The sequence below is a fragment of the Taeniopygia guttata genome, chromosome 1, assembly GCF_048771995.1.
Source record: "Taeniopygia guttata chromosome 1, bTaeGut7.mat, whole genome shotgun sequence".
Lineage (NCBI taxonomy): Eukaryota > Metazoa > Chordata > Aves > Passeriformes > Estrildidae > Taeniopygia > Taeniopygia guttata.
This window is the reverse complement of record NC_133024.1, coordinates 113,747,310-113,764,833: the sequence shown is the minus strand read 5'-3', so window position 1 is coordinate 113,764,833 and position 17,524 is coordinate 113,747,310. Positions and strand designations below refer to the sequence as shown.

At 41.7% G+C, this 17,524-nt stretch overlaps 1 protein-coding gene across 3 annotated transcripts in view; it reads left to right on the top strand.

The window, feature by feature from the left end:
- The window catches only part of DOP1B (DOP1 leucine zipper like protein B), a 48,540-nt gene extending 35,750 nt beyond the window's left edge, over nucleotides 1–12,790 (top strand). For all 3 annotated transcript variants that reach the window (XM_072935965.1, XM_041718975.2, XM_041718977.2), the window contains exons 24-37: nucleotides 2,284–2,339; nucleotides 2,635–2,739; nucleotides 2,821–2,887; nucleotides 3,584–3,725; nucleotides 3,922–4,004; nucleotides 4,526–4,635; nucleotides 5,280–5,426; nucleotides 5,707–5,768; nucleotides 6,445–6,573; nucleotides 7,370–7,506; nucleotides 7,862–7,917; nucleotides 8,457–8,606; nucleotides 9,023–9,152; nucleotides 10,170–12,790. In XM_072935965.1, the coding sequence (XP_072792066.1) occupies nucleotides 2,284–2,339; nucleotides 2,635–2,739; nucleotides 2,821–2,887; nucleotides 3,584–3,725; nucleotides 3,922–4,004; nucleotides 4,526–4,635; nucleotides 5,280–5,426; nucleotides 5,707–5,768; nucleotides 6,445–6,573; nucleotides 7,370–7,506; nucleotides 7,862–7,917; nucleotides 8,457–8,606; nucleotides 9,023–9,152; nucleotides 10,170–10,427 (1,632 nt within the window). In that variant the 3' untranslated portion in view covers nucleotides 10,428–12,790. The remainder of the gene's footprint in view (nucleotides 1–2,283; nucleotides 2,340–2,634; nucleotides 2,740–2,820; nucleotides 2,888–3,583; nucleotides 3,726–3,921; nucleotides 4,005–4,525; nucleotides 4,636–5,279; nucleotides 5,427–5,706; nucleotides 5,769–6,444; nucleotides 6,574–7,369; nucleotides 7,507–7,861; nucleotides 7,918–8,456; nucleotides 8,607–9,022; nucleotides 9,153–10,169) is intronic.
- The last annotated feature ends 4,734 nt before the right edge of the window (nucleotides 12,791–17,524 follow it).

The following is a 17,524-nucleotide window of genomic DNA, read 5'->3' as shown; positions in this document are numbered from 1 at the left end:
CACACAAAAACTATAAAAATAAAATTAAATCTAATACATTTATATATTTTCATTTTATTTACCCTCAACAATACAGTTTTACTCATTAATCAACCAAAAAAACAATATTTAAATAACCTTAACCAACACATCCAACTTAAATACCATATGTTTAACTCATTCAAACCCTAAAAACCTATTTTAAACTTATTTAATCAATTTACCAATAAATACTTAACCAATACCAAAAACCATTCCTCCACATCTTTCACAATTCATTATAAATCCCACTAATGAATAAAGCATTTAAACCAAATTCCTTCCTAAAACATCCTTTAAACACCAAAAACTAAAAATCCTTAGTTCTATCAAAATAAATTTTTACATTAAATTCAATATTTTTATACTTAAAATAGAAATATGTAATATAAAGTATGTAATATAAATACAAAAATAGAATATAAAAATATAATAATATAAATGGATAAAAGATAAATATAGAAATATTTAAAATAGAAAAATTATTATATTATATTATATTATATTATATTATATTATGTTATGTTATGTTATGTTATATTATATTATATTATATTATATTACATTACATTACATTACATTACATTACATTACATTACATTACATTACATTACATTACATTACATTATATTATATTATATTATATTATCACAAACAAAACTTCAAGCAGGAAGATAATTCAGTTTTCTTAATGTATTCCAGCCTGGCTGTGCTTCAATATGTCTTTGAAGCACTGTTAGAATGATTTGATTTTAAATGTGGAATTATCCTTTGCTCCTGAATAAATTTTGGTATCCAGATTGTGTTTGATCCACAATAAGTAGATTCTTTAAAATATATCAGTCAGATGGTGATGGGAAAAGGGGAATGGCCTCCCCTCCCTCACAGGGAACAATTTTTTCCCCCAGTATCTGAAACAAAAAAACCCCAAACCTTCCAACCAAAGCAGAGAGGATGAAATGGGATAAAAGCTCTGATCTGGAATTCTCTGGGGCTGCATTCACTGAGTTGGATCACTCACTGCATCCATGTACAAGCAAAAGAAGTTTAGGACAGGAAAAACTGATATAAAATTTGCTGCTGGGCAAGGTTTTAGGAAAAAACCCTTCTTGGGAAAGGTAACTCCTTTCCTTGAGCCACCAGAGCATCTCAGCAGGGAAATAAATCAATTTTCTCTTCAAGTCAGAGACAATCCAAAAGAAAATTTGCAAGTCAAGGGCACTGCAGGCTTTGCTCAATGGGCAAACACAAACAGATGTGTTGGAGTTCTGGCTGCTGAGAATTTGGGACTTTCTGTGCTGCCAGCACTGACCCCCAGGAGAACACTGCACTGACCTGAGGCCGTGGAGAAGCTTCCAAAATTCAATAATAAAACTGAGATTACAGGTGTGGAGTTTGAATGGAAGTGTGTGATATCACAGGGTGGGAAACTCAGAGTTGAAGGGTTTAGAATGCAGGAATAGATATAAAGCAAGGTGGAGGTTTTAGGGTGGAGGCTGCTCCTTCTCCTTCACCTCCTTCTCCATGGGTTTGGGTGGTTTTGTGTAATTGGATAAAAAAGTTCCCATTGTGGGCACGGGTGGTTGGGTATTGGGTTAAAAGTGAAAATAATTGAGGTGTCATTTCTTAATTGGACAGTTTAACCTTAAAAAACCTTGGAGAGAAAGATAGTTTACCATTTTATACCTTGTTAGTGATATACTACAGAACTCACTAGTGTGAGACTGTAATATAAATAAGAAAAAATAAACATCTAATCCTAAATGCTAAATACCATCTCAAGTACCTTCAATCCTGACTTAAACAGAAGTAGAAAAAGAAGGAAAAAACCAGCATATAATGGTGTTTTGTGTGAGGAATAAAATATTGGTTAGTTTTGTTTTTGTAAATTGTATAGAAATATAATGATATAAGATAACTATATAAGTTGTTATTATTAATAATATTTGGTTATGAGTGTGAGGAAATATGAGAGTAAAACAATGTATTTAGTAAAGAAGAAATTGGTAATAATAAAGAATTAATTAGATAATATATATAATTAATAATATGTATGAAATTATATTATTACAAAGTACTATAATCAAAAGGTTCTAAAATGAGATTTTGGGAATAAGTCTTTCTCTGGCAGGGTGGGCAGGGGCTGGGATGGAATTCCCAGAGCAGCTGGGGCTGCCCCTGGATCCCTGGCAGTGCCCAAGGCCAGGTTGGATTTTCTTTTTCCTTCTGATGGCAAGTAAGTGTGGGTTTGCTTTTGTTTTTCAGAAATCCTCTCTCGTGGACATCCCAGCGCTGCAGTTCAGTTATGCTTTCATTCAGAGGTAACTGACTCCTCCTGAAAGAGAATTTTCTGTTTGAGTGCAGTGAGGGAACAGCCAGTATTGCCATTTTGCTTTCCTTTGATCTCCATGTCCCAGAACACTTCTCTGCAGGAAATGTGTTGTCCCTTGGTTGTTGACACACAGACACAGAGTGCCAGGGCTGTGACACACTCAGGAAGGGCAGGACTGATCCTAAAGCTTTTAGGCCACCAAGTTCCTTTTATTTGTTTGATTTTTGTTCTTTCCTTAACTCTACCTTCACTCAGGTGTGCTTTGGTTTTATTTTTTTTGGCAGACTCCCTGTCCCAGCCCTGCAGGAGAACTTCCAGCCCTTGTTAGGGCTCCTCAGAGAGTCTGTGCAGCTGAACTTGGCTCCTCCTGGCCACTTCCTTCTCCTCAGGTACTGTGGGGGAGAGCAGAGGTTTCCCTGAGGTTTTGCACTGTGCCATTCCTAACTGAGGGTGCTCTGATCTCCCCACAGCACCCTGAATGACTTTGTGACAAGGACACCCACCCTGGAAAACAAAAAGGACCAGAAAGACCTGCAGGTACAGAGGGTTCCAATGCACCTTTTGGGTCCTGTACCTGGCACTGTTCATGTAAGGACAAGTGGAGATGACCTGATCAGTGCTTTATGTCTGAATTCCTGTGCTTTTGGGAATACCTGGATGTGCATCCACCCATTTTGGCTGAGACCTGGTGAACAGAAGAGACTCAAACAGGAGAGACAAACAGAATTTTGTCCCAAATGCTAGAAATCTTTTTAAAGCTGTTTTTTTCTGTGCACTATTATGATTTTTCTCAGTACTGAGCTGGTAACACTGGTGGGATGTCACAAGTTCACATCCTTTGTGTGTGCATATTGAAATCTCCAATCTGTCAAGGAAAATTCATTAATCCTTGGAGATCCCAGCTGGGCTTGGCAATGGGAATGACTCTGAGCTCAGCTGTGTAAAGAAAGGAGCAGAGCAGGATCCTCCTCCTGTACTGCTTTATTCCACCAGCACAGTTTGTACACTGCTTACCTGAGTGGGTTTGGGTTGTGGTTTGGGTTTCATGTGCCAACAGAGAAATTCAATCTCCTCTTCTGCTTCAAAGTCTTGCCAGCAAAATGACAGAAAATGTCATTTTGCAGCCTCTGCCTTGCTTTGGCTGGCTGGGATTTGGTTTCATTGCAGCTCCTCATTTCTCTGGGAATTAAACATACCAATTAAATATCTGATGCCACTTTGGTTATGTTACAGGAGGTGACCCAGAAGATCCTGGAGGCTGTGGGGACCATTGCTGGTTCTTCCCTGGAACAGACCAGCTGGCTGAGCAGGAACTTGGAAGTGAAAGCTCAGCCTCAGATTTTACCAGATGAATTCAACGTGGAGGATGCAAATGGTAACGTGACTTTCCCTGACTCCTGCTGCTGCAGGCAGTGAAGAGCATGAGGGGTTTGATGATGTGTGGTTTGCATGATTTTATATTTCAGTGTAACACAAATTTGCACATAAATGTTCTGTTTGGGCAGCAGATTAGGAAACAGCAACATTTAAACCTGTCTGAAGAGAAAACTCCATTATTTTGCCTCTTTTAGATACATCAGTGGCACCATCTTCAATGGTTTCTGCCTCTGCTCCTTCAATCTACAGTGTCCAAGCCCTTTCTCTCCTGGCAGAGGTCAGTGGGGCCCTCTCATCTGTGGGGTTTTTAAGCTGAGGACCTCATCACTCCCCACAGCTCCTGAAAGGTGCCTGTGCCCAGCTGGGGCTGGGCTCTTTCTCCAGGCAGCACTGACACAACCAGAGCTCACAGCCTTGAGCTGAGCCAAGGGAAATACAGGTTGGATATCAGGGAAAAGGTTTTTACAGAAATGGTGATAAAGTTCTGGAGTGGCTGCCCGGGGAGGTGGTGGAGTCCCCATCCCTGGGTGTGTTTAACAGAGCCTGGATGTGGCACTGGGTGCCAGGGCTGAGTTGAGGTGCTGGGGCTGGGTTGGATTTTATGATGGTGAAGGTCTCTTCCAACCCAGTGATCCTGTGAATTCTGTGAGTTCCGTGAGGAGGATTTTCCAGATCGATTAAACAGGAGTGCCAATCTTTTCGGGACTGTTCCACTGCACAAACTGCCAGGCTGAGGGCTGTGTGGAGCAGGGCAGCAGTGCCAGCTGTGGTGAGAAGAGCTGTCCTGTGCCCTGGCAGGTGCTGGCCTCCCTGCTGGACGTGGTGTACCGCAGTGATGAGAAGGACAAGGCCGTGCCCCTCATCTCCCGCCTGCTCTACTTCGTGTTCCCCTACCTGCGCAACCACAGGCCAGTCTCCTCTGCTCCTGCCACTTTCCCTGCCTCATCTTTCTGTTTTCCCTTCTTTCTCCATTCTCTGTTCCCATCCTATTGAGTTTGAGCTGGCTTTGAGCACTGTTTGCCCCAGGAGCTGAACCTGTTGTTGTTTGAGCTCTGATTCCCCCACCTGGGATTTTGGGGTTTGCTCAGATCTCCCCGTTCTGAGCCTGTCAGGGAATGGGGATGGGGCAGCAGAGCATGGGCAGGTCCCAGGATCCTCCAGGAAGCAGGAAAAGCATCATCTCTCCCTATCCCCTTCCTAGGTTTTCCCATAGATGTGGGAGAGATGGATGAGATCCAATGGGGACACAGGGCATGGAACCATGGAATGGTCTGGGTGGGAAGGGACCTTAAAACCCACCCAGTGCCACCCCTGCCATGGCAGGGACACCTCCCACTGTCCCAGGCTGCTCCAAGCTCCAACCTGGCCTTGGGCACTGCCAGGGATCCAGGGGCAGCCACAGCTGCTCTGGGAATTCCATCCCAGCCCTGCCCACCCTCCCAGGGAACAATTCCTTCCTAAAGGTTTGGTTCAAACCAACCCTTTTGTGAGTTGGAATTTATTTCTGAACTTTAAAAAAGCCCATATTGATCATTTCTGTCCTCTCCCCCAGTGCCTACAACATTCCCAGTTTCCGTGCTGGTGCTCAGCTGCTCAGCTCCCTGAGTGGATACGCCTACACCAAGAGAGCCTGGAAAAAAGAAGTGCTGGAATTGTACATGGATCCATCTTTTTTCCAGATGGACACTTCCTGCACTCAGTAAGACATGGAATTGCAGCACTCCAAGCTTGTATTCTGAATTTACCAGGAAAGGCATTAAAGGAGAAGAGTAACATTGGGAAGAAAATTCCATTTAGTGCTTTCTTATGGAACGGGATAATGTTAAAAATGGGTCTCAGCACTAACTCTGCTCCAGACAAAGAGTCTGCACACAAATCCTGCCTGGAAACTGTTTCCTGTATTTGACCCAAATAATTTCTGAGGTGAATCCACACCACAGCTTTCCTTGGATATCTAATTCCTTCTTTCTCTCCTGCAGCTGGAGATCCATCATTGATCATCTCCTCACACATGAGAAAACCATGTTTAAGGATTTGATGAGTAAGTATCAGCTGCTAATCATTTATTTCTACCTTAATTTGAAATCTATTTGCATTTGAGCCGTTTTGGGTGCATTTTTTTTACACTGATTTATCCATAAAGTATGGATAAATCAGTGTATAATTGACCATTTTATTAACTTCATTCCCAGCTAAAGCTGAGTTAAATCTGGATTTTGGTCATGTCTAGAACACACCAGAGGAGGTTTTGCTGCAGAGGTGCTTCTAATTTTCACATTTTATAAAATGTGCTTCTAACATTCACATTTTGCTGTAATTTTGAGTTGTCTAAGTGTGACCTTTCTGAGGAGGAGACTTTGGCAAGCTCTGCAGGTGTCTGCCATGAGCAGTGCTGCAAACCTTCCACTGCTGTGCTGTGAGCTCTAATTCAGGCTGGAGGGGAGCATGGAAGAACAAATCCCGGGGGAAGGGGTGGGATGGGACCCCTTAAATTGGCCTCAAGGGTGGGATATGACCCCTTAAATTAGCACCTTTAGTCCCTTTTTCACCCTCTCTAAAAGAATAATGGAACACTTACAGCACAAGACAAATTTTATTGCGGAAGATGAATTCACAGTGGAGAGTTTTTTTTTGTGGAAGATGTCAGGAGGCAGGGGTTGCTCCCAGCCCCACAGGCAGGCAGTTTGTGTGGTGGATGACTGTGCTGTGTGTTGCAGCCATGCAGAGCAGTGCCCTGAAGCTGTACCCCAGCTCTGAGCAGAAGGCCATGCTGCTGAAGCGCCAGGCCTTCGCTGTCTTCAGCGGGGAGATGGACCAGTACCACCTGTACCTGCCCCTGATCCAAGGTCAGCCCCCATCCCTGTCCTTCCCTCAGCTGGGACACAAATCCCTGTGCCCACAGAAGCCCCTGGATCCCTGGCAGTGCCCAAGGCCAGCTTGAGATGGGGCTTGGAGCAGCCTGGGGTAGATGAAGATATCCCTGCCCATGGCTGATCTTTAATGTCCCTCCCAACCCAAACCACTCCATCTTCCAGATATAAATTCTTTTCCAACAAATGCTTTGGGTTTTTTTAAAATTTCGAATAAAATTTATGAATCTCTGAGTTACACCAGATAAATGATCTCAGCAAGGAAAGACAGAAATCTTGGTTTCAAAGGCCTTTGGTCTGGGAATGTGATTATTTCATGGCAATCTTCCAGCCACTCTTGACCTGCTGTTGTTCTCCTTAAATGCCACTTTTGATCACATTTTGTGCACCATAAACCCACTCAGGTTTTGTCTGAATTACAATTTAGTTAATACAATGCAAAGAACTCAGCCCAAAACTGATGAGAAAGTAAAAATTGTGTTTTGCCACCTTCCACAAGGTGGAGAGGGACCTTCCACAAGGAGTGACAGCACAAGGGGAATGGCCTTAAACTGACAGAGACAGGGCTGGATGGGATTTTGGGAATTGGGAATTGTTCCCTGGGAGGATAGGCAGGGCTGGGATGGAATTCCCAGAGCAGCTGGGGAATTCTTTAATGTCCCTTCCAACCCAAACCATTCCATAATTCCACACTTTAATTCCCAAAACCAACACAAATTCAAGAAAATGCTGCTTTTATTTTGATTTTTCCTTTTTTTTATGCCTCCTCCAGAACGCCTGACTGAGAACCTCCGTGTGGGCCAGACTTCTCTGGTGGCTGCCCAGATGTTTCTTTTCTTCAGAGTTCTCTTGTTGAGGATTTCCCCTCAGCATCTCACCTCGTTGTGGCCAATCATGGTGACAGAACTGGTAAGAAAGAAGTTTTGAACATTTGAAACAAAACATTATATCTGAAAAAAACATCTGAACAAAAAAACTACATTTGAAAAAAATCAGCCTGTGGTTTTTCCCCGCTTACCTTTTTACTCTTCCCTGCTTGGAAATGTTTCCACAGTTTTACATTAATCTGATAATTTGGAGGGGAAAAGTAAAATTGTCATTAGGAAATTCCTTTTGGATTAATTTTGGTGTTGTTAATGGAACCTCTTGCCTGGATTATTAATTTGTTGCACGTCTTAAAGGTTCTTTTTCAATATAAATCATCACTTGTAGTTGGGATGAGTTGTGTGAACATTTCAGCTTCTCAATAATTATTTCTTTAAAGATCCAGACATTTCTACAGCTGGAGGAAGATTTAACTGAGGAAGAGGAACCAGCAAAGTAAGACCTGCCATTTGAAAGACTTCTTTAAAATGAATTAATTTAATTAATTCGCTGGGATAGGGAGGAGAGTTTGAGAGATTTCTTTAAAATGAATAAATTAATTCTCTGAGATAGAGAGGAGCCAACAGGACAATTTGCTATTGCATTTTTATTTTTCTATTACTGCTAAATCATAATTTACAATTTTTTTAGCAGGTGGTATGCTTAAAAATATATGTAGTAATTATTAGTTGTGTACAAAAATAAACTGCTAAGTCAGCAGTCGAATATTTTAACATGGTGCCATTTCGGTGTATTTTAGATTATTTTGGTGTATTTTTGATTATTTTTGTATCAGATTATGTATTTTAGATTATTATATTTTATATATATATTTGCTCCTACAGAGCAAAAATAAAATAAAAATACTTCTACAAGAGCCTCCTACAGAATAAAAATAGCTTTTTTTGTGTAAATGTGGGCATTCCTCTTGTGCTGACTGAAAAACCTTGGGTGGATTGGAGTATGAATGGGACTTTTTTAAAATTTAAACACAGGAACAACAGCAAAATCAGCAAAGGCAAAGGCTCAGGGGATGGCAGCGGGGCTGAGATCCAGCCCAGGGAGCTGGGCCTGTACCTGGCAGCCTGCAAATTCCTGGACACTGCCCTTTCCTTCCCTCCTGACAGGATGCAGCTCTTCCAAATGTGAGTTCCTCTTCTTCTCCCCCTCTTCCCTCATCCTTTAAAAGAATTCTGTTTTCCCCAAGATTTCTTTTTGCCATTCACCAGTTCCTTTTAGGAGTGGTGATATTGAATATATGGTGATAAATGGGATCTGGGAGAAGAATTTGGTCTTGGTGTAGGAGGATTTCCCCGTCCTCTGTAGGATTCCTTAATTTGGAAAACTGGGAGAGGAGATAGGTGGAGATTATTTTCCATTTGGGAAATGTTTTGGAGTTGGTTGTATTTAAATATTGGCTAATTAGTCACGTAATAATTCATCAATAGCAAAGAAGAACGTTTATGACAGATTTTTGTAGAAACAACCAGTGCTGCACTAAAGTACGCATGATCCAAACACAGATTTTCATCTTTTTAAGGAATCAACCCATTTATTCCAGGTACAAATGGGCCTTTGTGCCAGAGGTGGACACAGAATCATCTCCTGTCACCTCCCAGCTGGTGGAAAACCACCAGGAATGCCAACCACACATCGTGAGGATCATGGATCTGCTCAAGATGAAATACGGGGTAAAGAAACTTTTCCTTTTTTTTCTTTATTTTAATCCATTCATTTACTTTTCCAAACACAAGATTTTTAGTTATTGAAGGGATTTTAAGATATTCCCTGTGAGGAAGAGGAAAAGAAGCTGTGGCTGCCCCTGGATCCCTGGCAGTGCCCAAGGCCAGGTTGGGCACTGGGGCTGGAGCAGCCTGGGGTAGATGAAGGTGTCCCTGCCCGTGGCTGATCTTTAATGTCCCTCCCAACCCAAACCACTCCATGATATAAATTCTGGAAGAAAGCAAAGTCACCTCTTTTCCAACAAATGCTTTGGGGTTTTTTTTGTTTTGTTTTGGTTTTTTTAATTTTGAATAAAATTTATGAATTTCTGAGTTCCCCCAGATAAATGACCTCAGCAAGGAAAGACAAGAATCTTGGTTTCAAGGCCTTTGGTCTGGAAATGTGATTATTTCATGGCAATCTTCCAGCCACTCTTGACCTGCTGTTGTTCTCCTTAAATGCCAGTTTTTAAGTTATTCAAAGGATTTTTAGATATTCCCTGTGAGGAAGAGGAACAGGCCTCTGGATCCCTGGAATGTCCCAGGCCAGGTTGGAGCACCCTGGGACAGTGGAAGAGCTCATGGATGAGCTGGATGATCCTCAAGGTCCTTTCCAACCTTTACCTTTAGTACATCCTGTCACCCTGCTCCTTTGGAGAGTTTTAAAGTTCTTCTAAAAGTTTTCTATGCCTTCTGATGTTTACATATTTCTACTGAATCTTCTCACACTGTTCATGTAAATAATGATTGTTTTGCATTCTTCTTTGTGAGAGGAGACAATTGATGGATTTTGGTTTGAACAGTGTGGTTGGAGAGGTGGAAATTTCATCCTCCAATCCACTGTCACTTTTGAAATTCTATCTATAGTGGAGTCAGAAAATAAAATTTCTCTTTTGGTTATTTTCTGCCCCTCTTTTACATCCACATGCTTGTATGAGTTATTTTGTGTTGCAGTGTGAAAACATCCCAGCTTTTTTTTTCTTTCAGGACCCAAAGCACCCCGAGGGAGCTGCCAGGAATCCCAAATTCCCGCTGCTGAGCCTGCGCTCCGTGTCCAGCATCACCCAGCTGCTGCCTTTCTTCCAGACTCTGTGCTGGGCATTCACAGCCCGTGCCAGTGACCCCCAAAATTCCCACCCCTCTGCAGCTGCCCCCATGGATTCTCTGGGCAGCCACAGCATCAGGATCCTGCAGCAGCTGGAGGACAGTGTGGAATGGGATTTCCTGGAAAATCTGGAAAGTTGAGCCTCACCTGGGACATTCGTGCTGGATCAAACACATGGAAAGCTTGGCTGAAATTGCTTTTTTTTCCCCAAAAAATTTCCAGCTACATTTTGGGATTTCTCTTCAATTATTCAGGAGCTGGTGGTAAAAAGCAGGAAACTCCAGTTGCTGTGGTGGGATAAAAAGGCAGTTTGGTGGGAATTTCTCAGAGTTCCTGTGGTTTGTTTGTTTTCCATGGGAAGGATTAAAGAAATTTTGTACATAGGGGAAGAATATTTTGGACTTGGTGGAAGCAGCAGCTGCCCTGGGACTTCTCCAGTACTTTAAAGTGCTTTTGGAACTGTGTCCTGAAGGAGAATTGAAGGAAAATCCAATATTGCATGTCAGTGTACAATCAGTTTGCAGTGAGTCATTGCCTGAGGTGAAAGCCCCTAATTTGGCCTAAATTGATCAAATTCTAAAGAAATGCCCCAAATTCCTCACAGATGGATTGTCTAAGTCTCAGCATTGTGCAAAGAGCTGCAGTTTTGCCCTGGCTGTAATTTCAGCTCTGTGCTAGAAGAGAATCTTCAGGCTTAGCAATTCCTAATAAATCAGAAATGTGCATAAAACACAAACCTATGCAGGAACACTTTGTAATTAGCATAACTCAAGGGGGTTTTATTTTAATTAATTGATTAAAATATTTAAATTAATATTTTTTAAATTAAAAACTTTCAGTGACTCAGGTGGCTGCAGCTTCTGAAATGCAACTAAATGAAGATAATGCTGTAAAAATAGAAATTGCTTAACTAAAATGAGAATAATATTCTTTTTTTTGTTTGTTTTTGTAAGAACATTTTTTGTACAAAAGAATGTATTTGGCTGTTCCTGGATGGTGAGAGAGGTAGAGGGGGATCATCCCAGTGCTTTTCCTAAATTAAAAAAGACATGGGAAAATTTTGGTTGGGAATTGAAGATTTCTTTTTCCCAAACTCCCATAACAAAGAAGGGAGGCTTCTCTGCAGTGGGATTTAGGTACAGATGGATGAGATTTTCATCTTGGCTTTATAAACTAAAATCATGAAACATCCTTTACTCTCACACTGGAACACTGTACAGTGATAACACCACAACAGGCTTGTGCCAAACTTATTTAAATCCTTTGCATTTTTACAGTGAAGGAAAGTGGTGGACTGAGGTGTGGTCATTAAGAATGTGAATTATTTCTATTAATATAATTTATTAATGTTCTCTAATGCTGTTGGAATGAGCACAGGTGAAAAGTGACCCTTTGAAAGCATAACTTGAATATTGGAGCAGGCCACTGTTAAGATGTTGGTGTTCATTTCCTACCTACCTTCAATAATTTTTATGGATAATCAGAATACTCAGGATCGTTTGGTACTTTTACTTCCAGTTTCCTTCTGGTTGCTTTCCATACTTGAATATTTCCCTTAAAATGCAGATAAAGGAGTGTGAGGTTAGATGGGGTGTTGGGAAGGAATTCCTGTCTGTGAGGGTGGGCAGGGCTGGGATGGAATTCCCAGAGCAGCTGGGGCTGCCCCTGGATCCCTGGCAGTGCCCAAGGCCAGGTTGGAGCAGCCTGGGGCAGTGGGAGGTGTCCCTGCCATGGCAGGGGTGGCACTGGATGGGCTTTGAGGTCCCTTCCCACCCAAACCATTCCAGGATTCCATGATTCTGTTATTCCATGATTCTATCTGTTAAAAAATCGAAGACAACTTTTTGCCATTAAACTGCTTTCAGTGGCATCAGACATTTAAGGGACTTGCAGACTCCTCCCACTTCAGAATAAAAAGTTCATTAAAATTTAGTATCCAAGCAGATCTTTTCTAATTATAAATAACATGTGAAAAAGGACGAAAGGGCTTTAACCAGAAGTCCTGCTGAGTGCTGGAGGGGCACAGTCCCACAGGCCCAAAGGGGAATATTTGATTCCTTTATTCCATAAATTTATTACTTTTCCATGTGGGACTAACTGTGGTTGTTCTCTCCTACTGATAAATCCACTGATAAATCCTGCTCTGAGCAGAACAACCTGGCTGTCCATGAATCTGGAAAGGTTTTTGCCTGGAACTCCAGAGGAGAGGAAATGCTTTTGCTTTGCTGTGATTTTGCTTTTCAGTCTAACCAAGCTCAGCTTTGTCTCTGGGACACTTCAGCTCCGACACAGCAGGGCCACAGTGCTCAAAGGGAGACTTGGAAATATTCCACAGGATTTCATTTTCCTGAAAGAAAAAATTAGGAAGTGCAACCAAGGTAAACTGCTGAAGAGCAGCAGGACTTGAAGTGTAGAGCATTAAGTGATGGTTGTGTATCCCATACCATACATGAATGTAATTCTTCTATTAATATTAAATGTTATTTTGCAATGCCTTTTCAAATGCAGTTCTTTTTTTCAACCTCCCTTCACTGCTCATTCACCAAGTTTAATTTTTATCTGACTCTGAAAAAAGCTCCCAAATTCAATCCATATCCAAGGGAATGCCCTGAAAAAAAACTCTTTTCCTGTTCATCCAGAGGGTAGAAAACTCTCCTGTACCATGAGCTTTAACACCTCAGGCTGCAGAGTGTGGTCTGAATTTCTGTGTGTGGTAGTTTTAGTTTGAAATTGGGTGGAAATACTGATTTTATGGAATGGTTTTGGTTTGGTAATTTGAGATTTTTTGGTTAATGTATTAATTGGTGTGGTGGGTTCAGTGTTGGTTAATTATTAGTGTACTCACTAGAATGTATTTACTTATTTTTGCTGTGATACAGGATTAGGAGAAAGGTAAAGTAGGTTTAAAATTTTACAAGGGTAGAAAGAAAAATTTATTAACAGCAACTAAAAGAAAGAGTAATAAGAATTAGAATAAAATCTTTAGGATACTTTCCTTCTTCTTATAACTTTTTCCTTTTTACTGACAATGTAAAGAAATAAAACCTAAAATTTCAGTCAGTTTACTACTTCTAAAATAGCCTTGTTTTAGTTTCCTTAGGGAGAGAAGTCCCTCTTGTTAACGTTATAGAGACTTCTCTACAAGAATACAATTTTCTTATGGTTCTCTTTATGAATAGCAGCCACCCAGGGAAATTTGTATTTGTGAAATCCTTCTCATTTTTTAAAGTTTTTCTTATAGTTGTGTTTATGGGCTATGGTAACTTCTGGGGTACTGTTTTAAAGATGAGTTGTTTAAAGGTAAAGGTTCTCATTATCTATCTCTGAAATTATCTTCGTGGGGGTACAGGATCTTTATCCCTCTTCTTTCTTTCTCCATTTAAAGTTCTCATTGGATAACAATTACTTTAACATCTGTTTCTATTGTAAATTCAGGTGAACCTGGTGGGAAGAAATGCTGATGTGTGACTCCAGCTCAGAAGGCTGAATGATTTTGTTATTATAACTATGCTATAATACATTAATGTACTATTTAAAGGAAATACTAAAACTACAAACCTACTTTTCCTAAGGACCATATCTAATTAACTACAACTCATGACCCTCTCTGAGAGCCCAGCCCCAGGTGGGTTGGATTGGCCATCAGCTCAAACAATCCTCACCAGAACCCAACCAAGCAACACCCCAGGGAAACAATTCTCCAGACACATTCCACATGGGAAAAACAAGGAGCAGAAACAGAAATTGTTTTCTCTTTCTTCTCTCTGTGCTCCTCTATGAAAAATCCTGAGAGAGAGAAGAAAGTGCCTGCCACGTGTTTCCTTTAGTGTGGAGGCTGCAGTGTGGGAAAGCTGCTGCTCCCGTTTCACCCTTCCCTGGATCCAGGGTGATTTATTAAAAATATGGATATTGATCTAGTACTGGTATCCAACTGTGACGGACAAAAGCTCTCAAACAGTTTAAAGTTAGAAAGTGTGTGTTTATTCGATGCCGGGCAGCGTGCGGGATCGCTCCCAAATACACACCACAGCTTCCAGGTGATTACAGAGTCTTTTTATCCATACAAGTGTTGAATACCCAAAATACAAATGCATATTCATCATTTTGGTGCATCCCATTCCTAATCATTTATGCTAATCACTTCAAAAGCTATTCAGCATGTGTAGTTTATCCCTTGAAATGGGTCGATGTCCCTTTCATGGGGAGGGGTCCCAAAATGAGGAAGTCAATGAAGTCTTCCTCGTTCTGACCTTTCTACCTTTTCAATGCAAATATGACAAATGAACTCTTGGTAGAACTCCCATTCCTTGTCTTCAATTGCCCACAATTGTCTTATGTTCCTAAAAGCTATTTGGCAGTTTCTATATTCTTCATTATAAACCCAGCTAACTAAACATTGTGCTGACAAGCAATTAATTATTAGTTAACTACTAACTCCTAACTTCATCAAGGCCTACTCATTTATTATTATTATTTTAATTAACTCTAGTAAGGCTTATTTCTCTTAGCTCCTCAAAATCTCTAAATGCCTTAAAGTTTACGTTTCAAGGGCTCCCCTGGAACTTTGTGTGAGGGATGGACCCAGCAGACAAAATTCCCAGATGTTCCTCCAGGGTCATCCTGCTCTGCTCCAGAAGAAAAGTTTGGCTGCTGGGGTCAAAGAAGAGAATCCCAGAATCATCAAGGCTGGAAAAGCTTTAGGTTCTGTCAATATCCAGTTATTAAAAATGCCTCTGCCTGAATTAAGGTGCAAACAAGACCATGCACCATGGCAATAGGATGAGTTTTATCTGATAGTGAATCTGAGACAGAAAATAAAGAGATGGAAAAGTGGTGAGGGGACAGAAAGCGACAGGGACAGAATTAAGAAAATATCACCACTCCATGAATCCCAGTGATGTTTATTGATCATCTCCAGTGCTCTTGGTGGTGATGATCCCACAAATTTGTCTCCTATGTCCGGTTCTGGTCCTGCAGGAGAGACCTGGAGGGGCTGGAGCGTGTCCAGGGCAGGGAACGGAGCTGGGAAGGGGCTGGAGAATTCCTGAGGGAGCTGGGAAGGGGCTGAGCCTGGAGAAAAGGAGGCTCAGGGGGGACCTTGTGGCTCTGCACAGCTCCTGCCAGGAGGGGACAGCCGGGGGGTCGGGCTCTGCTCCGGTGGATATTGGGAAATATATTTTTTTGGGGAAAGGGTGCTCAGGTTTTGGCAGGGGTTGCCCAGGGTGGGTTGGAGTGCCCATCCCTGGATGGCTGCTGTGAAAAACGCTAATCACTTGTTTTTCTTAAATTTTAAAAGTTTAATAATAATAAAATGGTTATAAAAATAATAATACAATTAGAGTAATAAAATTTAGAGTTAGGACAATTGCAAGACAATAAAAAGCAAAGAATTACGGATGTCCGGATGCTCTCGGACACTAAGTCATGAAAAGCATTCCTTGTGAATAAAGGAATAACCTTAAAAGCAACATCCTGCTGCATATTCATATATCTCATACATGATGCATAAATTCCTCGCAAATTAAGAATTTTTGTGGGTTTTGTCAACTTTTTCTCCTTAATCTTGTTGGTTTTACAAAGACGGAGAGAAGGTGGAAGAATGTTTGTCTTTTCTGATAAGGAGGCTGTAACCTTTTATGGGCCCCTTTCACTGACATCTGTGTGAAGAGTTTCTTAATTATCTCATTTTCTTGCTTGAGCTTGTAACAAATCCTATATTGCGGAGTTTCTATTTTAACATTATGTTGTAACCTAAAACTACATTTAACACGCTACTAAGAGAATTAATACAGCGTAACTTTCTACCATTACACACATAATATTCATTGTAACATTTGCGAAAAGCCAATCGTAAAATATGCATTTTTCACAGCTGGGGACAAGGCTCGGGCACAGTCGGACAACTATATCAAATCCTGGAAAGGGAAATATTTTTTCCTGGAAAAGGAAATATTTTTTCCTGGAAAGGGAAATATTTTTTCCTGGAAAAGGAAATATTTTTCCCTGGAAAGCGTGCTCAGGTTTTGGCAGGGGCTGCCCAGGGAGGGTTGGAAGTGGCACTGAGCGCTCTGGGCTGGGCACAAGGCGGGCATCGGGCACAGTTGCACAAGGTTATATGAAATCCTGGAAAAGGAAATATTTTTTCCTGGAAAATGAAATATTTTTTCCTGGAAAAGGAAATACTTTTTCCTGGAAAGAGTGCTCAGGTTTCGGCAGGGGCTGCCCAGGGCGGGTTGGAGCGCCCATCACTACAGGTGGCACTGAGCGTTGTGGGCTGGGCACAAGGCGGGGATCGGGCATAGTCGGACAAGATTATATCAAATCCTGAAAAGAGAAATATTTTTTCCTGGAAAAGGAAATATTTTTTCCTGGAAAAGGAAATACTTTTTCCTGGAAAGGGTGCTCAGGTTTCGGCAGAGGCTGCCCAGGGCGGGTTGGAGCGCCCATCCCTGCTGGTGGCACTGAGCGCTGTGGGCTGGGCACAAGGCGGGGATCGGGCATAGTCGGACAAGATTATATCAAATCCTGAAAAGAGAAATATTTTTTCCTGGAAAAGGAAATATTTTTTCCTGGAAAAGGAAATATTTTTTCCTGGAAAGGGTGCTCAGGTTTCAGCAGGGGCTGCCCAGGGCGGGTTGGAGGCGGCACTGAGCGCTGTGGGCTGGGGACAAGGCGGGCATCGGGCACAGTCACACAAGGTTATATCAAATCTTGGAAAGGGAAATATTTTTTCCTGGAAAAGGAAATATTTTTTCCTGAAAAAGGAAATATTTTTTCCTGGAAAGCGTGCTCAGGTTTTGGCAGGGACTGCCCCGGGCGGGTCGGAGCGCCCATCCCTGCAGGTGGCACTGAGCGCTGTGGGCTGGGGACAAGGCGGGGATCGGGCACAGTCGCACAAGGTTAGATCAAATCCTGAAAAGGGAAATATTTTTTTCCTGGAAAAGGAAATTTTTTTTTCCAGGAAAACGTGCTCAGGTTTTGGCAGGGGCTGCCCAGGGAGGGTTGGAGGCGGCACTGAGCGCTGTGGGCTGGGGACAAGGCGGGCATCGGGCACAGTTGCACGAGGTTATATCAAATCCTGGAAAAGGAAATATTTTTTCATGGAAAGGGAAATATTTTTTCATGGAAAGGGAAATATTTTTTCCTGGAAAAGGAAATACTTTTTCCTGGAAAGGGTGCTCAGATTTTGGCAGGGGCTGCCCAGGGCGGGTTGGAGCGCCCATCCCTGCAGGTGGCA